This window comes from Lepisosteus platostomus, chromosome 19 (assembly GCF_059453375.1).
Source record: "Lepisosteus platostomus isolate fLepPlt1 chromosome 19, fLepPlt1.hap1, whole genome shotgun sequence".
Classification (NCBI taxonomy): Eukaryota; Metazoa; Chordata; class Actinopteri; order Semionotiformes; family Lepisosteidae; genus Lepisosteus; species Lepisosteus platostomus.
In genome coordinates this window covers 19,345,135-19,366,863 of record NC_142629.1, presented here as the reverse complement: position 1 = coordinate 19,366,863, position 21,729 = coordinate 19,345,135, and the positions used below count along the sequence as shown (strand labels likewise).

General features: G+C 43.6%; 1 protein-coding gene across 6 annotated transcripts in view; it reads left to right on the top strand.

Moving 5' to 3' along the window:
- The window catches only part of axin1 (axin 1), a 69,177-nt gene extending 48,658 nt beyond the window's left edge, over positions 1 to 20,519 (top strand). For 5 of the 6 annotated variants that reach the window (XM_088613422.1, XM_088613421.1, XM_088613420.1 and 2 more), the window contains 8 exons: positions 4,925 to 5,059; positions 9,474 to 9,570; positions 11,196 to 11,333; positions 14,353 to 14,903; positions 14,997 to 15,176; positions 15,912 to 16,160; positions 17,465 to 17,614; positions 17,870 to 20,519. In XM_088613422.1, coding sequence (XP_088469548.1) covers positions 4,925 to 5,059; positions 9,474 to 9,570; positions 11,196 to 11,333; positions 14,353 to 14,903; positions 14,997 to 15,176; positions 15,912 to 16,160; positions 17,465 to 17,614; positions 17,870 to 17,996 — 1,627 coding nt within the window. In that variant the 3' untranslated portion in view covers positions 17,997 to 20,519. The remainder of the gene's footprint in view (positions 1 to 4,924; positions 5,060 to 9,473; positions 9,571 to 11,195; positions 11,334 to 14,352; positions 14,904 to 14,996; positions 15,177 to 15,911; positions 16,161 to 17,464; positions 17,615 to 17,869) is intronic. The other variant, XR_015928609.1, reaches the window with a different exon arrangement.
- The last annotated feature ends 1,210 nt before the right edge of the window (positions 20,520 to 21,729 follow it).

Sequence of the window (21,729 nt, the reverse complement as noted above, 5' to 3'; positions counted from 1 at the left end):
CAGGTTTCTTTCTCTTTCATTCTGAGTGATCTTCCTCTTGACTGGACCTTTGGGAATACACACCTGCTTCATGCTTTTGTTAATTTTCTATATTAGCGCAGATAGATGTCTGCGAGAATATTTGCTTTCAAATTTTAATGGTGTGGCAAATGTAGAGTAATTTTGCCACAGAAAATAACAGAAACCTCAAGAGCAGAGCCCTGCAGTGGCAAGCTGTCTTCGAATCTCCCCACCCCGGCAGCTCCCCTCACAGCTGGCCATGTGAAATGGTAAAACACCGTCCTGGAATTGTAGGTATTTAACTGTTAATTCTGTTCTGCAGTCTTGCCATGGAAGTGAATGCCTGTGTCATTTATAAATCACCTACAATTCTCTGTAAAAATTGTTTGGTTTCAAATTTGCCTCAAATGATTTTTGAAACCGCTGTGATGTACAACTTGTGCTGGATAGATCGTGATAAACGAAAGTGATTGTGTAAAATATATAATCACTTAGGCTGCAATATTAGGGATGCTTTCAGTATATAAATTGTGATTTATTGATTTGAGGAAGACTGGCATTGTATTAAAGATGGTAAGGTATCTGCAAATAAAAATACTCAAAGTGGATTTTAGAAAACTCATGAAACAAGAAGGAAACTGCTCAACAATATATGCAGTATTGTAATATCTACAGCATTGTGATGTGAAAACTTTTATCTGCTTATACAGGGAATGAAATGGGAAGGACAAATGTGAGATTTCAGAAAGTTTGCATGGTCTTTGTTTGTGACAAAACACTCCACTGGTGTTCATCTAGTTAAGAAGCTCCTTATCTTCAAAAGCAACCATTATAGGTAGAGCTGACATTTTTTTCTTCTTTGAGGACAGCATGTTGATATTGATTCTTTTGATATGAAAATCATGATAATGCAAATGAATTCAACATTTGTAACAAAAGAAAAACACTGTGTGACTTACACATGGTATGTTGGTGTCTTTCAGCTCTGTGGCAAACCAGTGAGGTTTGTGTCCTTCACCCGTATTTCCCAATGGCCTGTCCCCTTGTTGTCCCCTGTTGTCTGTTTGTATTTTGTTCGATTTCATTGCTGTCACAGATGTCTGTTCACAACTTGGGGCGTCTGTTTTAGGTCTTTTTTGGGTAAAGATGCTCATCTCTCTAGTGGCTCAAGCAGCAGTGTGTATGGTGTGGTTCATGGTGCAAGCAACACAAGCCTTTGATAGGAGTTTCAAGGGGCTTTGGAGTGGAAATGTGTGAAATGGTCTGTATTTTGGTCCTTTCTGGGGTGATTGTGGTCGAGAGGCGTTCATTCCTAATCCCACAGCTGGGAGCTCCTGGCAAGCACAGCCCCCAGTGTCTGGACCTGTGGTCTGTGTAGCAGTTCACCTGGAACAGAGACTCCACTTTGAGTCAGTTGAAACGCCATTATCCTGCCCTTCTTTGTTCAGATCACTGGAGAAATGTTGTAGGATCCCTGTAACAACTAACATTTCACGTTTTTGTTTTCCCACTTTTGAGGAATCTGCCTTTTGGGAGAAGTGGGCTAGTTTCTTATCCCTGTGGCAAATGCAACACTGTGAGAGAAAAAAATGTACTGTCAGATTGAAAGAACATTGAACCCCCTGGCTTGAAAAGGGCTGTGGAAGAAGCTTTGAAAAACACAGCAGATGTGTATCTCTTAAGAATGTCACACTCAGGGAATGGACAGTCAACTTCAATTTGTCTTTTGGTAGTAATGTTGTGGTCTAACAGATTTCTTACCTACTCCAAGGTTGGTAACTGCTTCATCACCACCGTGCGTGTCCTTAACTTGGTGAGGTGACTCCCTCAGTGGGTTTAGCAAGCTTGGAGACTGGCTGCCATAGATAGTTTTAGCGGCTTTGATTCATTGTGGAGGACTGCAGCTCTGAATCCACCTCTGCTGATGTGAAAGGCGGATTTGTAAGAGAGCAGCTCTAGTTTCTCCTGTGCTCGGCTTACCCTGAGAATCTAAGGCTATACGATTGTTTCACAGTGCGGACACATTACTATGATTGAATCAGCTGGTTTGTGTCTAATTACACTGCCCCTTTTTTCCATACAGTGTTGGAGAATTTCACCCAGGCCTGGAGGTCTTTCTGCAGCAGTGCACTTGAAAGCAGAGGTGTTTCCTGTTGTGCGTGTTGTTTCACGATTTGGTATGGGCCGCTTGCTGCTGCGATGGTTGCTTAGCTAGAAAAGCCTTTCCACTGGTTTCAGTTCTCCCATTACCTATCCCAGGCAAACTCAACTCGTGTGTACATAGTAGCTTACCCAGGGAATCATATAAGTGGGATTTTGGTACATCAGGCATATACTGTATAGTGCGGAAAAGAATTATTGGCATCCTTGAAATAGATTAACAAAAAAAAGCTGCATAAAATAAACAACACGCATAATTTGGTACATTATATCCCTGAAATGGTACTACTGGCTTTTATTTTGATACAGTTATTTCAAAATACATGTTTTTAAATGAGTAATCTTAGTTTTTTTCTAAAAAATGTCCAGGGGAACGTTTTTGGTAGTAGCTCTACCAAGATCTACCCGTCTTACAAAAAGATCTACTGGAGGCAGGAGGCTGTGTGAAGGCTGTTTGCCCTTTTTATCCATCTGCAAGGCTGATGAGGTTTTCTTGAACATTTTGGTGGAGCTGCACATTGGTGGCGGTGGGGGGATCCCCATTACCTGTAAAGCGCTTTGAGTGGAGGGTCCAGAAAAGACGTAAGCTATTATTATTATTATTATTATTATTATTATTATTAAGGCCTCTCTCACATGTTGGCTCAGGGGCAAGAGCTGTTTTGCCAAGACTTCAGGTGCTCATTTATTAACCAAAATTTCTACAGAAATCTAGAAAAAAGTCCTGTCCACAATTATTACCCAGCCCGAAGACTATGATTTAATCTGCCATTTTATAAAAGCCAGTCGCTGTCCTCCCTCCCAGTAAGAGACTGAGTTTGCTTGCTACTGTGTATATGTGGATGTTTAATTGAAACGCACAGTTAATGGTGATTGTTGTTTTGTTCGAGGGAGAAATCTGCAACTGTTCTCTTAACTCCAGGGCTGGTCAGGCCTTTCTCTCTCGTTAGCCAACACGGTTCTGTGTGCAGGAGGAGCTGCTAGTAGTTGGCACCCATACCCTCTTCTTACAGTTCAAATAGGGTTGTTTTGATAGGGCTGTCAACACATGACGTTACCGAGCACATTGTGTCGCACAATGGGCAGACGCCCGTTCAGGTGCCACTTGTTACTGGGGTTGTCAAAGCCTTGCAGTCACTGCTGCTGTGCTGCCGTTACAAACCATTATACCGCGTCCAGCTGAGTCTGCCTACAATGTGGTTATCGCCAACTCTGAATGTGCTTGGACCCTGTTGTGCAATGAATCTTCACGTACGTCGTCTTCAAAAACAATATAGGTTTTCCATCTCATTTGATTCATCCTCACGGATCAGAAAGCACTGGGACCTGTTTGTTTTTGCCAGCAGCTGGTCCACGATGTCCTCTCCTGGCAACAGTGTGATCGGACAGCTGAACTTCTCCTGCTCTGCAAGCTGTCGTGTCCCCAGATAGCTCGCGGTAGATCTTCTGTATTAAGGAGACTCAGTTCTTCACCAATTGTAAAAGCCTTTTTAGCTCTGGTTTCAATGTGCCTCTCAGTGCAGCTCTGTTCCTGCTGTGTATGTGGTAAGCAGTTGATTTTGTCCTACAAATTACTTTTCCATTTCAAAGAAATCTCCCATTTCTTCCTCTGAGGGCGGGAAGTTCAGATCTCATGCACTACAAAGTGCATATATAATATAAGTGCACGGTTCTTTTGGAACGTGTGAATCATGCAACAGGTTAAACCACAGTTTGTGCATTTTGTCACCCTTGGACTGGAAGATGCTATTTTCATTTTTTCTTAGCATTGTACATCCTCTGCACAGGTCTGCTCACTCAGGTCTGCAGTTCAGAATGCCATTGTCCTTTTTTGTAGAAGCACTTCTGTAAAAGAAATCAAATAAACCTTTGACGTTTGCTCGAGCAGCTCTTAACTGTTGCATTTGCTGGAAATGACTGACTACAGTTAATGCTTCATTTAATTTAATTGAGCTCAGTTTGGATGTTGTTGTCTGACCAGGCTGTGTCCTGTGCTTGGAAACCTCTGACCTGGACTACCTTGTACTGGCAATGTTCTTCTGTAAATACCCTGCTGGTCAGAGAAGGGCTGTTCTTTCAGAGAGCACCAGACTAAGGGAACTTGAAGGCCTCCATGGATGAAGATGCACGTCAGCATTAAGATCATGAGAACAGTTCCCGATGGGGATAGGCAAGTCCTTAAAAGACAGAAGGCTTGGGAGTTTGCAGAGGGGTTTAGTGTGAGTTAGGGATAATGTAAGAACAATTATTTCTGCTTCCCTACCCTCTGTGATACTTGTGATGTGAAGTTTGCCAGAATTTATGAAATATTTTCCTACATCTTTTCTCTGTTTTACATAAACAATGGTTGTGATTCATTGTTGCTGCTGCTTTATACCGTAATATTATTTACTGATATAAATTTACTGATATTGAAGAAATTCAATATACCCCACTGTCAGTTTTAACCCCCTGTCTAATGATAACGTTTTTTACATTTGCCCATGAAATTTTATCTGCTCAGCCATGTGTGAGAGAACTGCTACAGAAATGCATCATCGCTGCAGGTAATTTAAAATAAGCATGTGCTCTAAAATAATAGATTCAGTCAAGGAGGTGGCGGGGGTTTGACTGTATGATTGACTCTTTGTAAGGGCTTTGAAATATCTTTTATAGAATCTATAGAAATGTCTTTCCCAACATCTGTCGCATGATCTTTCCTGTGCTCCCGTGAGCTGTGCGGTGTTTCCCAGGCGCGCTGACGGCTGTGGTTGTTGTGTTGCAGGACGTGGCGGGAGCCCATCAACCCTTACTATGTCAACACCGGCTACGCCCTGGCGCCTGCCACCAGCGCCAACGACAGCGAGCAGCAGAGCATGTCCAGCGACGCCGACACCATTTCTCTGACGGACAGCAGCGTGTACGTACAGCACCCCTCCCGCCCGCGGCCCGGCCGGAGACTCGGCTCGCTTGTCCCGGGGTTTCGGAAATTCCCGCAGGGCTCTGAAGTTTTGTATTGTTGATAAATATTGGTTTCCCAACTCCTTTAAGTGGAAGGAATTCGAAATGTTTCCCTGTTTTGGGAGGAAAAGGACATGGAGCAATTGGCTAATGTCACACCGATGCTCGTTATGGAGGCTTAATCTACTGGGCTGTGAGATGAGATTGCTGGATCTAATTTAGGAAGGTCGGTTTTTTTATTTTATTGAATTGTCCAGGTTCCTCCTGTGTGCAGTGTAGTTTAAAGAGGATGCGCAGATATAAATGATAACACATATTCCTAGAGAATGCCGGGAGTAATAGCCTTAACTGCATATAAAAGCCTAATATGTTTTGAGTCCTGTTCAGATATTTATAGTAATCAAAATTTGGCTTTCTGAAAACATTTATAGGTTAATTTATACCTTAACATATCTTTACCATGGTACAATGGTATTTGTGTAGTCTACCAAATACTAAATGTTCTTCTCCTTGCATATTTTCGTATTTGAAGTTTGTTTATTCATAAAATAATCCTGATATTTTGATAATACATACACTTTATTGATTTTAGATTGCAGGCAACGAAGCAAAAAAAGTATTTAAATATAAATTCTGCAGCTTTGTCCTGACTCATTCATGTAACTTTAAGGAGTTGTGTACTCCTTTTTGAAACATTTCTCTTATGCTTGAGTATAAATGCCGGGCTGAAAAATGGACTTCAGTGGTGAGAACAGTTCAATGGAATGCAGCTAGAAATTCTCCAGCTGATTTTTTTTGCTATGGTTTAATGTTATTATTTTGACCTGAAAATTGAACTTTTTGAGTTATTAAACAAACATCTGCTTTTGAATCAAAAATTGCATGATTTCAGTTAGTAGATTTTGTTTGTAGTGTTTATTGCAAGAGAGAAAAAAGAGCTAAACAAATATTCTATAACTACTTGATCATAATGGATCAATGTGTTTGTTTTTCCCAAAACAAATGTTTCAGTCAAGCTTTGTTGAAAAAGAAATGCAATGGTATGGAATACGTGCTGAATGAAAATTATTTGTAATTTTAGGAAGTGCCTTTTGTGCTTTGGGAAGTAGGTAGAGTGTAATTCAGGTGATGATTGATCAGTATGCTTACAATTCGGATGACAGTCTAAGGTAGTTTTTTTATTAGCTTGAAGAGGCTTCAGAACAAAATCGTTATGTCAGGTTCTGCTGTTCACATGGAACTGACCTCTCATTGTTAACAGACTGAATCATGCTTTGAGCAGGAGTTGGGAAGATCAGTAAATCCTGGGGTTCCCAGTGTCCGCTGGGATTAGGGACCAGAAAGTTGCAGCAGAACAATGTATACAGGGAGATTTTTCAGTACATGGAACATTTGAAAACTTTTTTTACACTACCATTCATTTTTATCTTGACCTACCGGTCATTTAAGTGACATTTTAAGAGTTTTTAATCCAGTCGCTCCTTCATGATTTTATCTTGAGAAGTGTGCATGTTAATGCTGATGTTTAGGTGCAGCAGTTCCACAGCTTGGAACTCTTTATCTTTGTTGTAAATGAGAGATAAAACACAATAAACACACTTTGGGCTCACTTTCAGGCTTGCCACCAGCTGCACAAAAAACGGGAACAAATATTTTCTGAAAAAAAAGTCATAATTAGTGTGCTCAGGTGTGGGAAATGTGTACGTTTTATCCCCAGTATCTGGATGAAATGAGTTCATGGAGATGTATACAGAGGCACGTTTTAACAGGAATCTTAAGTGAAGAATTCTCATGAAGTGATGGACTTCATTACCATTTATGATTTTGAATGTAAAATCTTGGTAGCATGCATATTTTGTCAGTCACATTTTTGGAATATTATAATTGTGTTTTTCTGAGCTCATGAGACTGTACGCCTTTAGAATAAGAATAAGTAACATAAAAAACCTGTTTACAAAGTTATTATCAGAAGGATCTGCTTATAACTGTTTCAGGCAGAGGGCTTTTTTAAATGTGACTAACAGTCGTCACTGCAGTAGAGAGTTAAAGCAGTGCAGCGCTGTGGCGAGACAGTTTCTCCTTAAATGGGTTTATTTGGCATATTTTTTCAATGTGAGAGTGACAGGGGCAAAAGTGAACAACCTGAGTCCACCACAGGTGGACTGTGGAATCGCTTTTGTGTAAAATTAATAAGTAAACACAAGGTTTAGTGGTCGGTGCCGTGGCAGACTCAAGTCCTCCTACCTCCTACCTTGAGTACGAGTTGCGTCTGAGTCGTGAGGCATCGGAGTCTTTTGAGTCGGAGCCGTGAGTCATCGCTGGCTTCAAGCCCCGAGTCCAAACCCACAGCCTTGAAGTCAGCTAATCAGAGTTATGCTTTAAAAAAATTCCTGCGTGAAAACATCCCATACACCAAAGCCAAGGAAAAATGAAAAGAAAGAGCTAAATAGAAAGATTCGCTGGTTCACAATAAGTAATAAAATGATGAAACTGGAAAAGCTTCTCATCTCATATTTCTTATCTCGTTTTGCATTTTAAAACACAATGGGATAATATCTAAAATATCAAAAATGTTGTTCCACAGGTCAATAAATGTCCTACAGATTTATTTTGTCATTTTGAGCTTATTATACCTTTGCTCAACTGATATTTTCAAACTTGGGTTTATGATAATTTACTATTTTATTCTGTATTTGAATAGGCACTATTCTAAAAAAAACATGTGGGTTGACTTTGAAGGCTCATCAAAGATTACACCAACAATACTTTTACAGACCACACAATTTATGGCTGTCAGTAGACTGTTTGCTGTAAGATCTGTCCTTTAGGCATTTATGTTTGGTGAATTGAAACACTGAAGTCTGTATGTATATGGTATATATTGGTATTGTAACAAAATTCAGTATTTTATCTATCTGACCTTATCAGGTCTATTAGGACTCTAATTTGTTGCCATATGTTCTTCAGTTTTGTTCTCAATTTTTTTCTGCTTAGATTTTGAAAGGCCTGAATTAGATGAAGTGTTTTTATATTCAAAACTCACAACTGCCTTTCCAAAAATAAGAGCGAATCCTGCAATGTATGTACTTGTATGTTACCAGAAGGATTGCCTCATGAATGCTTCGGAGTACTTTAACTGACTCCTAACCTTCTTAACTACTCATGCCTTATAAAGAAAGTGCTCGGTTACATGTACATTTCAGACCACAGGAGCACATATTACAAGCTAACCACCATATGATAAAGTGCCATAAAAAGGGCATTATGTTGTTCTTATTGACATTGGTCTAATAATTATAAATACATAGTTTGACTGTAAAGCAAGTAGGCTGTGACTTTGCAGTCCTGATACTGTCATTGCTGTTGCTCCAACAGAGAACTGACCTTGAGGCATATGGTCTTTTATAACTATGGGATTGGCTATTATACATTCACATGAGAATGAAAACTGTTGATAATGCTGATGTTTATTGACCACATGTTATTTGAATTTTAACATTGGGTGGTGGAAGTGCATCAGTTAATTTCGGGGTGCAGTAATTTCTTCAGTGACTGTGCATGTACTACAGTACAGACCACAGGAGGAATAAGAAAGCCCTACAGTTTTTAGTTGTTTTGTGTAGTTAGAGAAGTATTGAATTTATGATGATCTATCTTCCCTAGATGACAATTGATCTGTACAGCTGCCTATTGATGTTTTAAACTTTGATGTTTTCATTGAGTGCTTGAAAGAACTTTAAGCTTTTTTGATAGTTCCCTTAAAAGGATTGAAGTTGTACAGACATGCACTGAATCAGAAGTATACATTTTTTTAAAAAAGGCATTTTTCGTAATTATGCTCACAGACTTCTTTCCCTAATTTTTATCATTTGCAAGCCCTGCCCTGAGCACCACGATTTAGTTCAGCGTTTTCGTTTTTTTTTGCAGCAGCAGGAAGCATGTTGTTTCTTTTGAGTGCATGTAGCCTTGATGAGTTGGCAGAGAGAATTCAGTGAAAGGAGTGTGCTAAGTTCAGAGATGACACAGGGGAATCAAGTTAAAGAAACATCAAAGACGACACAGCAGGACAAAACCGTGTTTGAAGCAGGATAGATTAGAGGCGATTAGCAGCTGTCTGCCACGGAGATTCAAACAAAGCAAAGTCATATCCAAAAGGGTTCTTGTTGCTATGAATTAAATATATTCCCAGCACACTAGCTGCATATTCCTTCTTCCTGGGAGTATTTTGTAATAAATCTTGGCCTTCCCTCCTGATAAACCACGTCTGTTGCTCGGCAGTGCCGAACTCAGTTTTGGTGGGTGAATAAATGCATGTGGACTTGCCTAGTTTTGGCTCCGTTGGTTTTCCCTGATCAGTTCCTGTTTTTCTCCAGGGATGGGATTCCCCCGTACCGGTTCCGCAAGCAGCATCGCCGGGAGATGCAGGAAAGCGCCAAAGCGAACGGCCGTGTGCCACTACCTCACATTCCTGTAAGTCCTGTCGGCGGCGGGGACTCGGGCTCGAGCCGAGAGAGCGCTCCTCTGCGGTCCGGGCAGACTGCTGGGGCGCGCCCTCGCGCTTGTGGGGTGAAAGGGGTCCCCAGCTGTCCCGGAGCAGCTGACAAAGCTTCAGCCTCAGTCTTCAGCCGTGTTGGTGCTGAAATCCGAGTGCTTGTCTTCTGCCAGGGCTTTGTTCATTTCAGTTGTGTTCAATTGCCAACTAATTGCGACTTGCAAAACAAACAAATGCGAAGGAAATGTGGGTAGGTGATCACTGACAGGAATGTTTTGTTCTTTGGATCGCTAAATTACCATGTATACAAACAGAAGAGTATTCCGTGTTGTGTATATTGCGATCTTTGTTAGCTGTAATTCTATGAGGTATACTTTCCAGGACAATTCCTTCCTTTGTATTTAGAAGGATGGTAGCCTGCCACTTAGCCTGCTTTATCAGGACAAATGTGTTCGTGGAAAAAAAAATGAACTCCCTTATTTTCAGACGTGTTACTTCAGCAAGTGGACGTTTTTTTTGCCTTCATTTTTTTCTGTGTAATTGTGCGCTGTAGCACTGTTATGTAATACTGCTGAAGTGGTATGCCGATGTTTCTAAAAGCATGTTAAGGTTCAATTAAAAGCTTCATATCACAGGATGCTCTTCATATTGAAATAGTTACAACTATGTTGTAATGTGCATACCAACATCACACCAACTGCTGCTGTGTCCAACCATGCTCTGCCACCACCGTACGTGTGTGGATATTCCTGGGTATCAGTTATATTTACAACTGTCTCTCAAAACTTTAATAGAGCGTGGACCTGGCTTTCAGTCTTTTTTCCTAATTTTATTACAGAAAAATAAAAAAAATGCAAATGAATAAGAACACTATCATTACCATCGGCTTCAGATCCTTGTGGCACTCCACAAATCACGCTCCCCGATTTGAGCGTTAGCCCCTAATCTGTGCCCTGTTTTCTATTTAATAAGCAGTTTTCAGTCCAAGCGCTGGTGTTTCTGTCAAAGACTGCAGTGTGAAAATTAATCTTTCATGGGGCACTTTGACAAAAGCTTTCTGAACATCTAAATAAAACTACCATTTGCCTCGCGTGTCCATTCCTAGTGTTGCTTGTTCAAAGAACTCTAGCAAGTAGTTGAGGAAAGACCTAACTTTTCGAAATCCATGCCGAGAATTTTCTGGGATGTTCTTTATAGATGATCCATTAATTTAGTTCTTATGTTTGCTCCCATTACCTCACATGTAATAGAAGTCTGACTTCAGGTTTCTATTCTTCAGACCCTCTTTAAGGAGGGGTACCTGGGCCAGTCCCTTTTCCTTCCCTTTTCTCTGAACTCTCGGAAGAGTTGCGTCCATGGCCGCTGGCTACTTCTCATCTCCGAGCGGTAGAAGGATGAGTTTTCACTCCAGCAGCAGCTTGTGTCATGGAGTAGTTGGGGAGCCTTGCTCGTGCAGTGGAGATGGGCTCTAGCGTGTTGTACACCCCTGGAAGAGTAACTGGGTTGTGTAAGATTTACTGGGCCCAATCATCCCAGAGCCGAGGCCGCGCGTGCCCGGCCCTCTGCTGGAGGTTCGGATCTCGAAGGTTGTGTTTTCCCGCAGCGCACGTACCGGATGCCGAAGGACATTCACGTGGACCCCGAGAAGTTCGCCGCGGAGCTGATCAGCCGGCTGGAGGGCGTCCTGAGGGAGCGGGAGGCCCAGGAGAAGCTGGAGGAGCGGCTGAAGCGCGTGAGGCTGGTACGTGAACCGCCGGAGAGCCACGGCCGGAGAGCCTTTTCCGTGGAGCCGGGTAAAGCAAGAGCACGTGGAATTTGGGATGTGAGGCTTGACGCTCAGTGTAGCCGAGTTAAACTAGCTGTTCCCAGTCTGGAAAGCCTTGTTCTGTGAGCGGACGTCCTAATTGACGGTGGTCCTCACGCCTGCCTGTGAATCCCATGTTGTCAGTTGGCAAGCGATGCACGCACACGTGTGGGGTATCTGGGGAGGCTGGGTGGCGCAGAGCTCAGCATTGCTGCCTTGCAGGGCTGAGACCCCGGGTTCCATCCCGGATCTTGCAGTCCAAAACTATACTGGTAGGATGATTGGCTTCTGAAACATTGGTCCAAGATGTGAGTGTGTGTCTGCCCTGGGCGGACTGGCCTCCCATCTCAGGTCCTGCTCAGATCTGGACAGCTGGCTACACACCTCAGGCCAAAGGCTTTGTGATCAGATGAGACAGAAGGGGAATATTTTGGTCTAAATGGAAAGAGTTAAGTCCGGTTCATACTCAGCACAGGGCATCCCCTGGTCAGCGCCATCCGTGGTGGTGATAGCATGACGTCAGGGGCAGGACATTGTTCTGGTCAGTGTTGGCCGGGGAACGTGTGGATGGATGGGCGGACATCCTGCTGAAGGATGAAAAGACCTTTCAGTAGGAAGAGTTGCCCCAGACCACAAGGTCAAAGCGATATGATTGGAAGGGGGTGAACGCTTTTACACGGCCCCATATGTTCTTTTAATGCTTTAAGCAGATAAATTAAGTACAAACTCTAATTTGTGATATTGAGTCTCCTGTGTGAATTATTTTAAAACCAGTTTACCTACCATAAAATGTTATTGGCAGGAGTTGCCTCTTCACTAAATCCCTACTTAGCAAAACACGCTCATTTCCCTCTGGATGTAGGATTTGTTATCTGTAATTTGCATAATTTCATTATCACTGCTACTGTTCTACACTAAATGCTTCTATATGCGACAGCATCATACTGGTAGTGGACAAAAGAAAAAGGAAACACCTGAGCAGAAGTGGGACACCAGGTGTATTGAATTCGGTGGCTTCTGACATCCCAAAGTGCTTGCGTCATGCAGACGGATGCCGAACTGGGCAGGTGGTCTTTAATTATGATTAACAGGGCTGCAAGGGGAGACTCGGTGGTTTTTGCGTGTGGCAGGATCTGAACTGACCAGGACAGGTGAACTCGTTGATGTTTCACAGGCAGCGGTGTCAAAGGAGATGGCAGCATGAACCTCCTCAGGAAAGACACTTGCAGAGGGCCACACTGGACGGCATCTGGCCATGCGTTCAATTATGAGGCGATTTACTAAAGATGTGTGACTCCGGGACACCTTAATAGGCGAGAAACCTCCCAGTCAGATGACTGCAGATTTCAACCTGGGGTGCAAACAGCCAGTTTAATCAGAAAGGGACTGTGGAGAGGGCTGGGGTCACAGCCGGGGGAGCAGCGTGGTCCCGTCAGTCCTGTTCTCAACAGGCAGTCCGGCGCGCGGAGGATTCTCACGGTTAAGTAATGTTGTGAGGCGCGTTTTCCATGCGTGGTTTCAGTGCACTAATTCCCTTAGAGAGCAGAGCTATTCCTAATTGTTGCTTGTGGTATTTAGTGATCGTCTTGAGCCCATGCTGCAGTGTTTCTTTCCTGCTGGGAGGGGTGTCTTTCAGGATCACAGCGTGTGTAGTTACCTGATGCTTTGATGAGCAGGTCACTGAAGTTCTCCATACTGTATGTCAGGGCCGTCTCTGTGACCACATCGCAGCCCTGTCCAGTGTCATGGTATATTCAGGAACCACGCCCAAGATAGTTTTCCATTTCCATCGACCCGGCACTGACTGACTTTCTCCTGCTGCAGCCCTCCTGCAATGTCATACGTCTCACAGCTCCCTGCTAAGTGACTTGACTTTGGGGTTTCCATTTTCTGTCCACTATCATATACATCTATTGTTAAACTGCAGAACAGAAAGAAATACCAGCTCTTTTTCATAGTGATGTTATTCTTTTAGTCTCGGGAATGAGGCGTGTTGAGGCATTTGTCAACATCTCTCTACCTGACTGACAGTGTGGAATAATAGTCTGCGCCACTGTTTGTATGAGAAAATCTGTTCCAGCGCGTTACCTGAAGTCTGCATCAAAGAGCTCCATACGTGAATTATCAGGTGGAACTGCCAAGTTTTCATTGCCAAATTGCTTCTCAAGTCATCTACCAGGAGAAATAACACAGTTGTCTGATGTTTTACCCATCAGGGTGTTAAAATGTGTGTTTTTCTTTAGGAAAGATGGGAAAAGTAGCTGCTTGAAGGAGTCCCCAAGTCACAACAAGTATTTTTGACAACAGCTAGAATACGTTCATGAGCTGCCTGTAACATTAGTGAAAAGAGCGTTGTGTTTTATATCCTGCATATTTAAACTGAGAAAGTTATTCTTTAGTTTCTGCAGGTGAAACTAATCATGGTATAATCGGCGATCTTCCAGCACCTGAATCTGCGGTGTTGTCTATATGGTGATATGGAACAGTGCCACCTGCTGGCGAAACATAGTGCCCAAGTCAAGGACCTGGTACACTATTTGAAAACGAGGGAAGCGATTGGCTATACAATGTCTAATTGCATCTGTTTGAAGTGCTCGCTGTCCGCTGGTGCACCTCTAGCTTCCTGAGGCTGACAGATTTTTCTGTGTATTATTCAAGCTCCAGTGGGCGACTTTACACTTGAGTTACAACTTGAAAAAATACTTGATCATAAATACTGTATTGCACCGTATTGTATTGGTTATATGTTTATTGTTTTCCATGTGTTGTCAATTCTGAATCCAATTTCCAACGTAGACCATTTTACATGAAAGTTTACGTTTTCCCCCTAATACTGTCCAATAAGATGCATCAGATAACTTGTCAGCTCTTATCTGGCAGACCGGGGCTTGACGGTGCGTGTTCTCTGCAGGACACGAAGAGGTGTGGTGTGATCGTGTCCCTTTGTTATTAACAGGAGGAGGAGGGGGATGACGCGGACGTGTCGACCGCTCCCTCGATGGCCAGTCACAAGCTGCCGCCGGGACAGCACCCCGCGCACTTCAACGGGCGCTACCCGGACATGACCTACAACGGCATCCAGCTGCGGGACGCCCACGAGGAGAACCCCGAGTCCATCCTGGACGAGCACGTCCAGCGGGTGATGAAGACCCCCGGCTGCCAGTCCCCGGGCCCGGGCCGCCACTCCCCGAAGTCCCGCTCTCCGGAGAGCATGCTGGCGGGCAAGGGGCCTGGGCTGATGGCGCCCCTGCCCTCGGGGCACTGCAAGCACCTGGGCAAGCCGGCCCTGAAAGCCGACGGAGCCGGCCTGTACCACCACAAGTACGTCCATCACGTCCACCACCACGGCGCCCTGAGGAACAAAGAGCAGATCGAGCTGGAGGCCAGCCAGAGGGTGCAGAACAACTTCGTCTGGAACGGAGAGCCTCATCACTATGCAACCAAGTCTCGGAACTACGCCGACAGCATGGGAGTGGCGCCGAGCCCGATGGACGCTCTGGGCCACGGGTACGCACAGCGCCGCGCGGGGGTCGGGCCGGGGGCTTCGGGCCGCCTTCAGGAAGTGTGCGCCACCGGCTGGGTTTCTGCTTTGCGTTGCAGGAGTAAAGGCAGCACGCTCTCGAAACGCACCTCCAAGAAGGGGGAGTCGGGCAAGGGTGACGACGGCCGGAACTTCGAAGTCCAGGTGCCTCCGGAGGAGCTGGAGAGGAACCAGAAGATCATCCAGTGGATGATGGAGGGAGAGAAGGAAGCCGGGCGCCACAAGAAAACTGCCTATGGGTGAGTCTGGAATTGAAGAGGTTGGAAGAAGGCCGAGTTTGATTCAGGAGAACATAAGGCTTCAAACAAGAGGCAGCGATTAGGCCCATGCAGCCCATTCCATCAGGTAGTTAGTAGTTAATTGATCCTGGGATCTCATCCAGCTTTGAGCCACAGTGCTTGGTAGCTTGTTCCATACTCCCACAACCCTTTGGGTAAAGAAGTGATTTATTGGATTTTGGAAGATACAAGTTACATAAAACATCAATAGTTGTGGGCTATGGTATTTTTACTTCATTTTTGACTGTTTCAGATTTCTTTGATCCTAAGCCTTACATAACACTAACTGTGAGGTTCCCTCTAATAGTATGTCAAGATAAACACCCAGGAGCTTTCCATAAGTGGCCTCTTCTAGCTCACCTGTTCCCGATTTGGTTACATTTTCTTTTTTCTGCCTGTGTGCAAAACCCTGCCTTGCCTGTATTAACTGTTGAATCGCCAGTGGAAATGTAGATGCAGAACACAGCCTTTTCCCCATTTTTGGTGGCTGGAACGTAATGGGCTCTGACCTGCTGGCGACGTGCTCCAGGCTGCTCTGCGTTCATCAGAGATGAGCGGACATTTGGCTTATAGTTACAGTTGCCGTGTTACAGTTTCTCGTTACTTTATTTCCCGTCGGCTCACATCGTGAAACTGAGGGATTAGGGACTTGGAAACCGGCTCTTTCTAGTTTTTTCCGTTGTCCTTCTCCCGTAGGAATGCGACAGGGGCTAAGAAACCCCCCAGCCACGAGGCGCCCAGGCCCAGCTCGATCGAGCGGCCCGGCGCCGTGCACCCCTGGGTGACCGCGCAGCTGCGCAACAGCGTGCAGCCCTCCCACCCCTTCATCCAGGACCCCACCATGCCCCCCAACCCCGCGCCCAACCCGCTCACCCAGCTGGAGGAGGCCCGCCGCCGGCTGGAGGAGGAGAAGAAGAAGGCCGGGACGCTGCAGGCAAAGCAGAGGTGCGGCGCCGCCCGTCTGCCTGGGCCCGGTCCAGGCCGCGTGTTCGCTGACCGGCCGGCGGACTCGAGATTGCGATGGAGATGCCGGTCTGTCTCATCACCTCATCACACTTTTCCGCTTCACGTTGTCGGAGGCCTGGAGGTCTTTCTGCAGCAGTGCACTTGAAGGCTGAGGTGTTTCCTGTTGCGCGTGTTGTTGTCACGATTTGGTTTAGGCTGCTTGCTGCTGCGATGGTTGCTTAGCTACACTTTTCATGGTTCCTCATTTCATTCTTTAATGCTGACCTATAAAGATAAAAAGCTGTTGAATTTTAGCTGGTAGGGACCAGTGATGACCTTCCATGAGCTAAGGTATTTTATTTCACCTTGGAATATCACAAATCTGCTAACTCATCCCTGAAGCCCACATTGTGATAATGAATCATTCCCATTTGCTGTGTGCGTGTTGGCGAAACATTCTTAAATGTCTTCCTTGCATAGAGCTGTGTCTACACTTGGGTGTCAAACTCAGTGTCCCCCTGGGTCATATGAAAGAGTCCCATTTCATCTGGAAGCCACATCCATTCTCCATCCCTCCTGTTGGATATGTAATGCCTTTGCCTTCAAAAAGGGACGCTGATGAAATTAATGAGCAGATTGCTTCAACGAAGGCTGTTGTCACCGGGCATTAATTCATTTTACACATTTGCTTTTTATATGTTAACTTCAAAGGTGTTTTTTTGATCAAGCAACAGCTTTGTGCGACAAGTGTAGCAGGGCAAATAATGCCCTCCCCCTGGCCTTATGCAGATTCATGTGCATTTCTGAGTTAAACCTTCCTTTAAACTTTTTTTTAACCTTTTGGTTGCGCAAAACCTAAAACTGTAGTGTTCATCCCAGATTTTGCATTTTACAAGTTGTATACAATAGGGTTTACATCTTAAAGAGCTGGGTTAGAACTTGTAATCCAGAGATCAGTGCAGTACAGCTACCTAATGTGAGGTATAAACCGGATGATCTTCAGTCTCCTCTAGGCATGGCCTGGACCAAGGGCTTCGAACGCGAAGCTAGAAATTCTTTTCATACTACATCTGAAGTTGCAGTTTCTCAGTCTTATAGAGGCTCACAATCGGCATTTACAGAATGGGTTGTTTCGTGAAGTATTTTTGATAGGAAATACTAAGATGTTTCGTTTTATTGAAGTTAGTTTTGTGGTTGCATGATTTACCGTATATATTTGTACCTACATATTTGACCGAATACGTGATTTGACTATTGTGATCCACACCACCTCTTTTAAAATGGTACCTTTGTTTCTGTTTAAGGCATAAAACCCAGAAGAAGCATCCGTGTGAAAATATTGTTGTGGCATACTACTTTTGTGGAGAGCCCATCCCCTATCGAACATCTGTCAAAGGGAGGATCGTCACTTTGGGACAGTTCAAGGAACTGCTGACCAAGAAAGGGAGCTACAGGTAACACAGGCTCTAGATGTTTAAGTGTATATAAGTAGAAATGTCTTGTAAAACTATTTTTGTTTGTTTTAGCAGTTAAACAAGTACAGAGGCCAAATGTTCTATTTTTTTCAGAGCATTGTAGTTTTCTTCCCCCTCCAAAACGGTTCCTGTAGTAGAAATAGTTTTATACCTTCAGACGGGGTTCCAGGCTTGAAGAGTGCGCTTCGAGGGGGGTTTTTAATCCGTCGTCTTTGCTCAATCAACGTCTCCCAGGTATTACTTCAAGAAGGTGAGCGATGAGTTCGACTGCGGGGTGGTGTTCGAGGAGATCCGCGAGGATGACGCCATTCTGCCCATCTTCGAGGAGAAGATCATCGGGAAGGTGGAGAAGATCGACTGAACGGGCGTGATGGAGCAGCTGTGTGAGAATACAGAGCTCAGCTAAAGGGAACAGTCCTGAGGGGCAGCCTTTCATGGTACAGGAAATGTCTTTGTCTGCTGGAGAAGCATTCTAGAGGAATGAGGGTCACTGTGGGAGATCTAATATTGACTTAAAGGCTTCCACTTCTGCACAGAAGTTTCCCCCAGCTGCTCAGTGCCAGAAGAATAAAATGGTGCTTTAACAGCAGAAACTGCATCTCACAGGACAAAAAGGAACTGATGCAGCATTATTGTTTCTTTGTTATATTTTTAACTCTAAGTGTAATGTAGCATTGTAAAGTTGTACTAGAAATTGTACTATGAATCTGTTTATTAAAGTTGCATATTTTTGATAACGTAATAGAAGGAACGTAGCCTTTCTAATGTAACAATGCTCTTGTAATTTTGATATGTACAGGTACTTCTGAATTTACCAGATGTGTACAGGCCATCTGTTTAAAATAATTTTTAAATATTTAAAAAAGCTTGTTATAATTAGATTAATTCAATTGATGGTTGCAGTTAAGAACTTTAGCTCCTGTTTCAAAATATTCTTGTCTTGGGTTGCTTTTCTCATATATTCTGGATCTCATAGCAAGTTAATTTAACACCTGAATCCTGGGACTGTCCTTTTATTATCAAATGCTTTAAGTCTCCTAAATTAGTCCATGTAGTGAAATGCAGTATCCTCTGAGAAATATAGCTTATTTATAATCCATAAAATCTAGCTTTGCTTACCAGTGCTGTCAAGATTGGGGGGAAAACTAACTTGCTCTGAACTTCTGCCATCATGCCTGTTTGTTCTGCGTGAAGCACCCTTCAACAAACATCATTATCGTGAGAGCTGGTACTAATATTCGCTGCAAAAGTTGGTCCTACCTTGATTTCACAAAGCTGCCAAAAAGCGTGGCCTTGCTCTGTCCTGATGAGCTTCATTGCATCTGCATATCGAGTGGGAACGGGCCCACGTTTGGCAAAGGTGAGAGCAACAGAGTCCTAGCAGAAATGGTGGAAGCATCAGCTGGCCACTGTTGTGTAAAAACAAATCTCTCATATACAACTTGTATATTAAACGCAAAGAGCAAATATGATATTTATGTTAAATAAAGCAATATTTAAGAGCAACGTTAAATTGCTTAGAAACCTTTGTACGTTTTTTCACAGGCTTGCTGTAGCTCCTGGGGGGAGGGGAAAGGTGTTGAGGAAAGGCCACTGCTTATAGTGAAAGATGGACTTGCGAGACGAGAGGTTGGGCAGAAGGAAGACGCCGGGGGCAGCGATGAGCGAAGGGCTTGACATGGATGAACAGGAGCACTGACTTAGTCTTGTCATCCTGTCCTTGGGTTGCCATTGGACTATTCCAGTGTTTCCACATACCTTAATGCATTAAGAACTCCTTTAAGTCTTAGCTTTTTCACTTTAATTAGGCTAATACAGGCGCCTGGATCAAAACGATTTCGATGAGTCCGAATGGTCGACCGTTTGCTGGATCATAAAACACCAAAGAGCACCGCCTTCGCTAAAGTTGTAAAGTGGACTTTTTTTTACTTTGTATAGCGGGCAGCAAGCATAGCACATGGTTCTGCTTTATTTTTTTCCCTCCCCATTGGAAGTCAGTTAAAAAATCGAATCCCAACAGTTGCACCTCCTGTTATGTACTTCTTCTGTCTGATGTCGTCCTAGAAAATGGCACACCGAATCGGGGGCAGAATCTGAGAAATCGAACAGGGTTCGGTGAATGTACGTGCGCCCTGGAAGAGGGAGATTGCATCTACGCAAATGCTGCTTTTGTAATGATATTTTTGTGATCTTGCGGTTTTATACACATTTAACATCACAGTGAGGGATCTTGCGATGCCTCGGAAGAGATCGTGCTTGTGTTTTGTTCTCTGCTGGTATGAATAACTCGGACTGCAGCGGGGGGGAAACAAATTGTACCGAAATGACATCGTGAGCAGGCCGGGCCTTCACAGGGGACTAGTGTCAAACTGCTCTTGACGGAAAACCAGAGACTTGTTGAAATGTATCTGTTTCATGCCACTGTGTTTCCAGCTTCTTGTATTGTTTATATTCACGCGATTTGTTCAATGACAAAAGCTTGAAATGAGAATTACAGCGCTCAAACTGTGAAAGCCCCCATTCTCTCTCCTGCTTCAGTGAGGTATCATGTAAATAGACACGACGGAGTGCCTTTATAATGCAGTCTCTCTTTCCGCCATGTGATTCTCAAATGTCAGAGGTTTTGCTTTCATCCAGGGATTCGTTTTGTTTTTATTTTACTAATTTGTGATGTTTTGCAAGATTTTATTTCTTGAAAAAGTGACATTGCATTCACTGAATCTGGATATGCCTTTTCTATGTAAATATGTACATTTTCATGTAAGTGTCTTCAACAAACAGCACATCTGGATACTTAGTACCCAGGTCACACTTCAGTGTGCTGACTTGTACAGTTATCTTTTAAAAGGTACTTGGACAATAAAGATATTAAAAGAAAAATAAATTGTTCAGTTTTCTTGATGTCATAATCATCCGATTGTTGTGTTGAGCAGTATGTCTAGGCACTCTTCGGTTTGCATTAGTTTCCAAAGTGGAGTTCTGCAGTAATACACCAGAATAAGTGATGGAGCACCTCGCCACAATTTGTCAGCACCTCTGTGCATTACTGGGCTGAAGGGACCTATCAAACCCTTAATGTTTTGCCAACAAATTACACGAGGCAATGGCTTGAGATGAGAATTCAAATATGTAAAGCAGTTAGCCTTTTGTTAACATTTTTCATGTTTGTCAGCTCTACTGGAGAAGCATTCTAGAGGAATAATTATAAGTAATCATAATTATAGGTATCTGGAGCATGAAAATGTTTTTACAACTTTTTAGGTTTTTTCAATGGCTACAGTGCCGTGAAAAAGTATTTGCCCCCATCCTGATCTCCTCTATTATTCCACATTTCTGACAAGGTTTTCAGTTTTCATCTCAATCTAATAACCGATAAAGGGAACAAATATTTTTTTTACTTATTTCATTTATTTAATGAACAAAGTTATCCAATACCAACTGGCACTGTGTGAAAAAGTAAGTAGTTAAATCAACCCAATTAAAGGAATAAAGTCAGCTGATTGAACACAGCCAGCCCTGCTCAATATAAACCTCACTTATTTTGACCCTTACCATCAGAGTCAAGTTGACAGCACAAAGAATTCAACAAGCACATTATGCCACGATCAAAAGAAATTGCTGAAGAAATCAGAAAAAACCTGTTTATCAGTGTATAAAGGGTTACAGAGCCATTTCTAAGGCTCTGGGACTCCACCGAACTACAGTGAGAGACAGTCTCCAAATGGAGAACACCTGGATCAGTAGTGAATCTTCCCAGGAGTGGCCGGCCTGCCAAAACTTCTCCAAGGCGCAGTGTAACATCACCCAGGAAGTCACAAAGCATCCAAAGAACTGCAGGCTTCTCTTGCCTCAGCTAAGGTGAGTGGTCATGACTCCACCATCAGAAAGAGACGGGGCAAGAATGGGCTTCATGGAAAAGTAGCCAGGCGGAAACCACTGCTAACCAAGAAGAACAAAAATGCTGGTCTCTCATTTGCCAAGAAGCACCTGGATGATCCCCAAGCCTTGTGGGAGAATGTTCTATGGACAGATGAGTCAAAAGTGGAACTTTTTGGATGACATGGGTCCCATTATGTCTGGCGTAAAGCAAACCC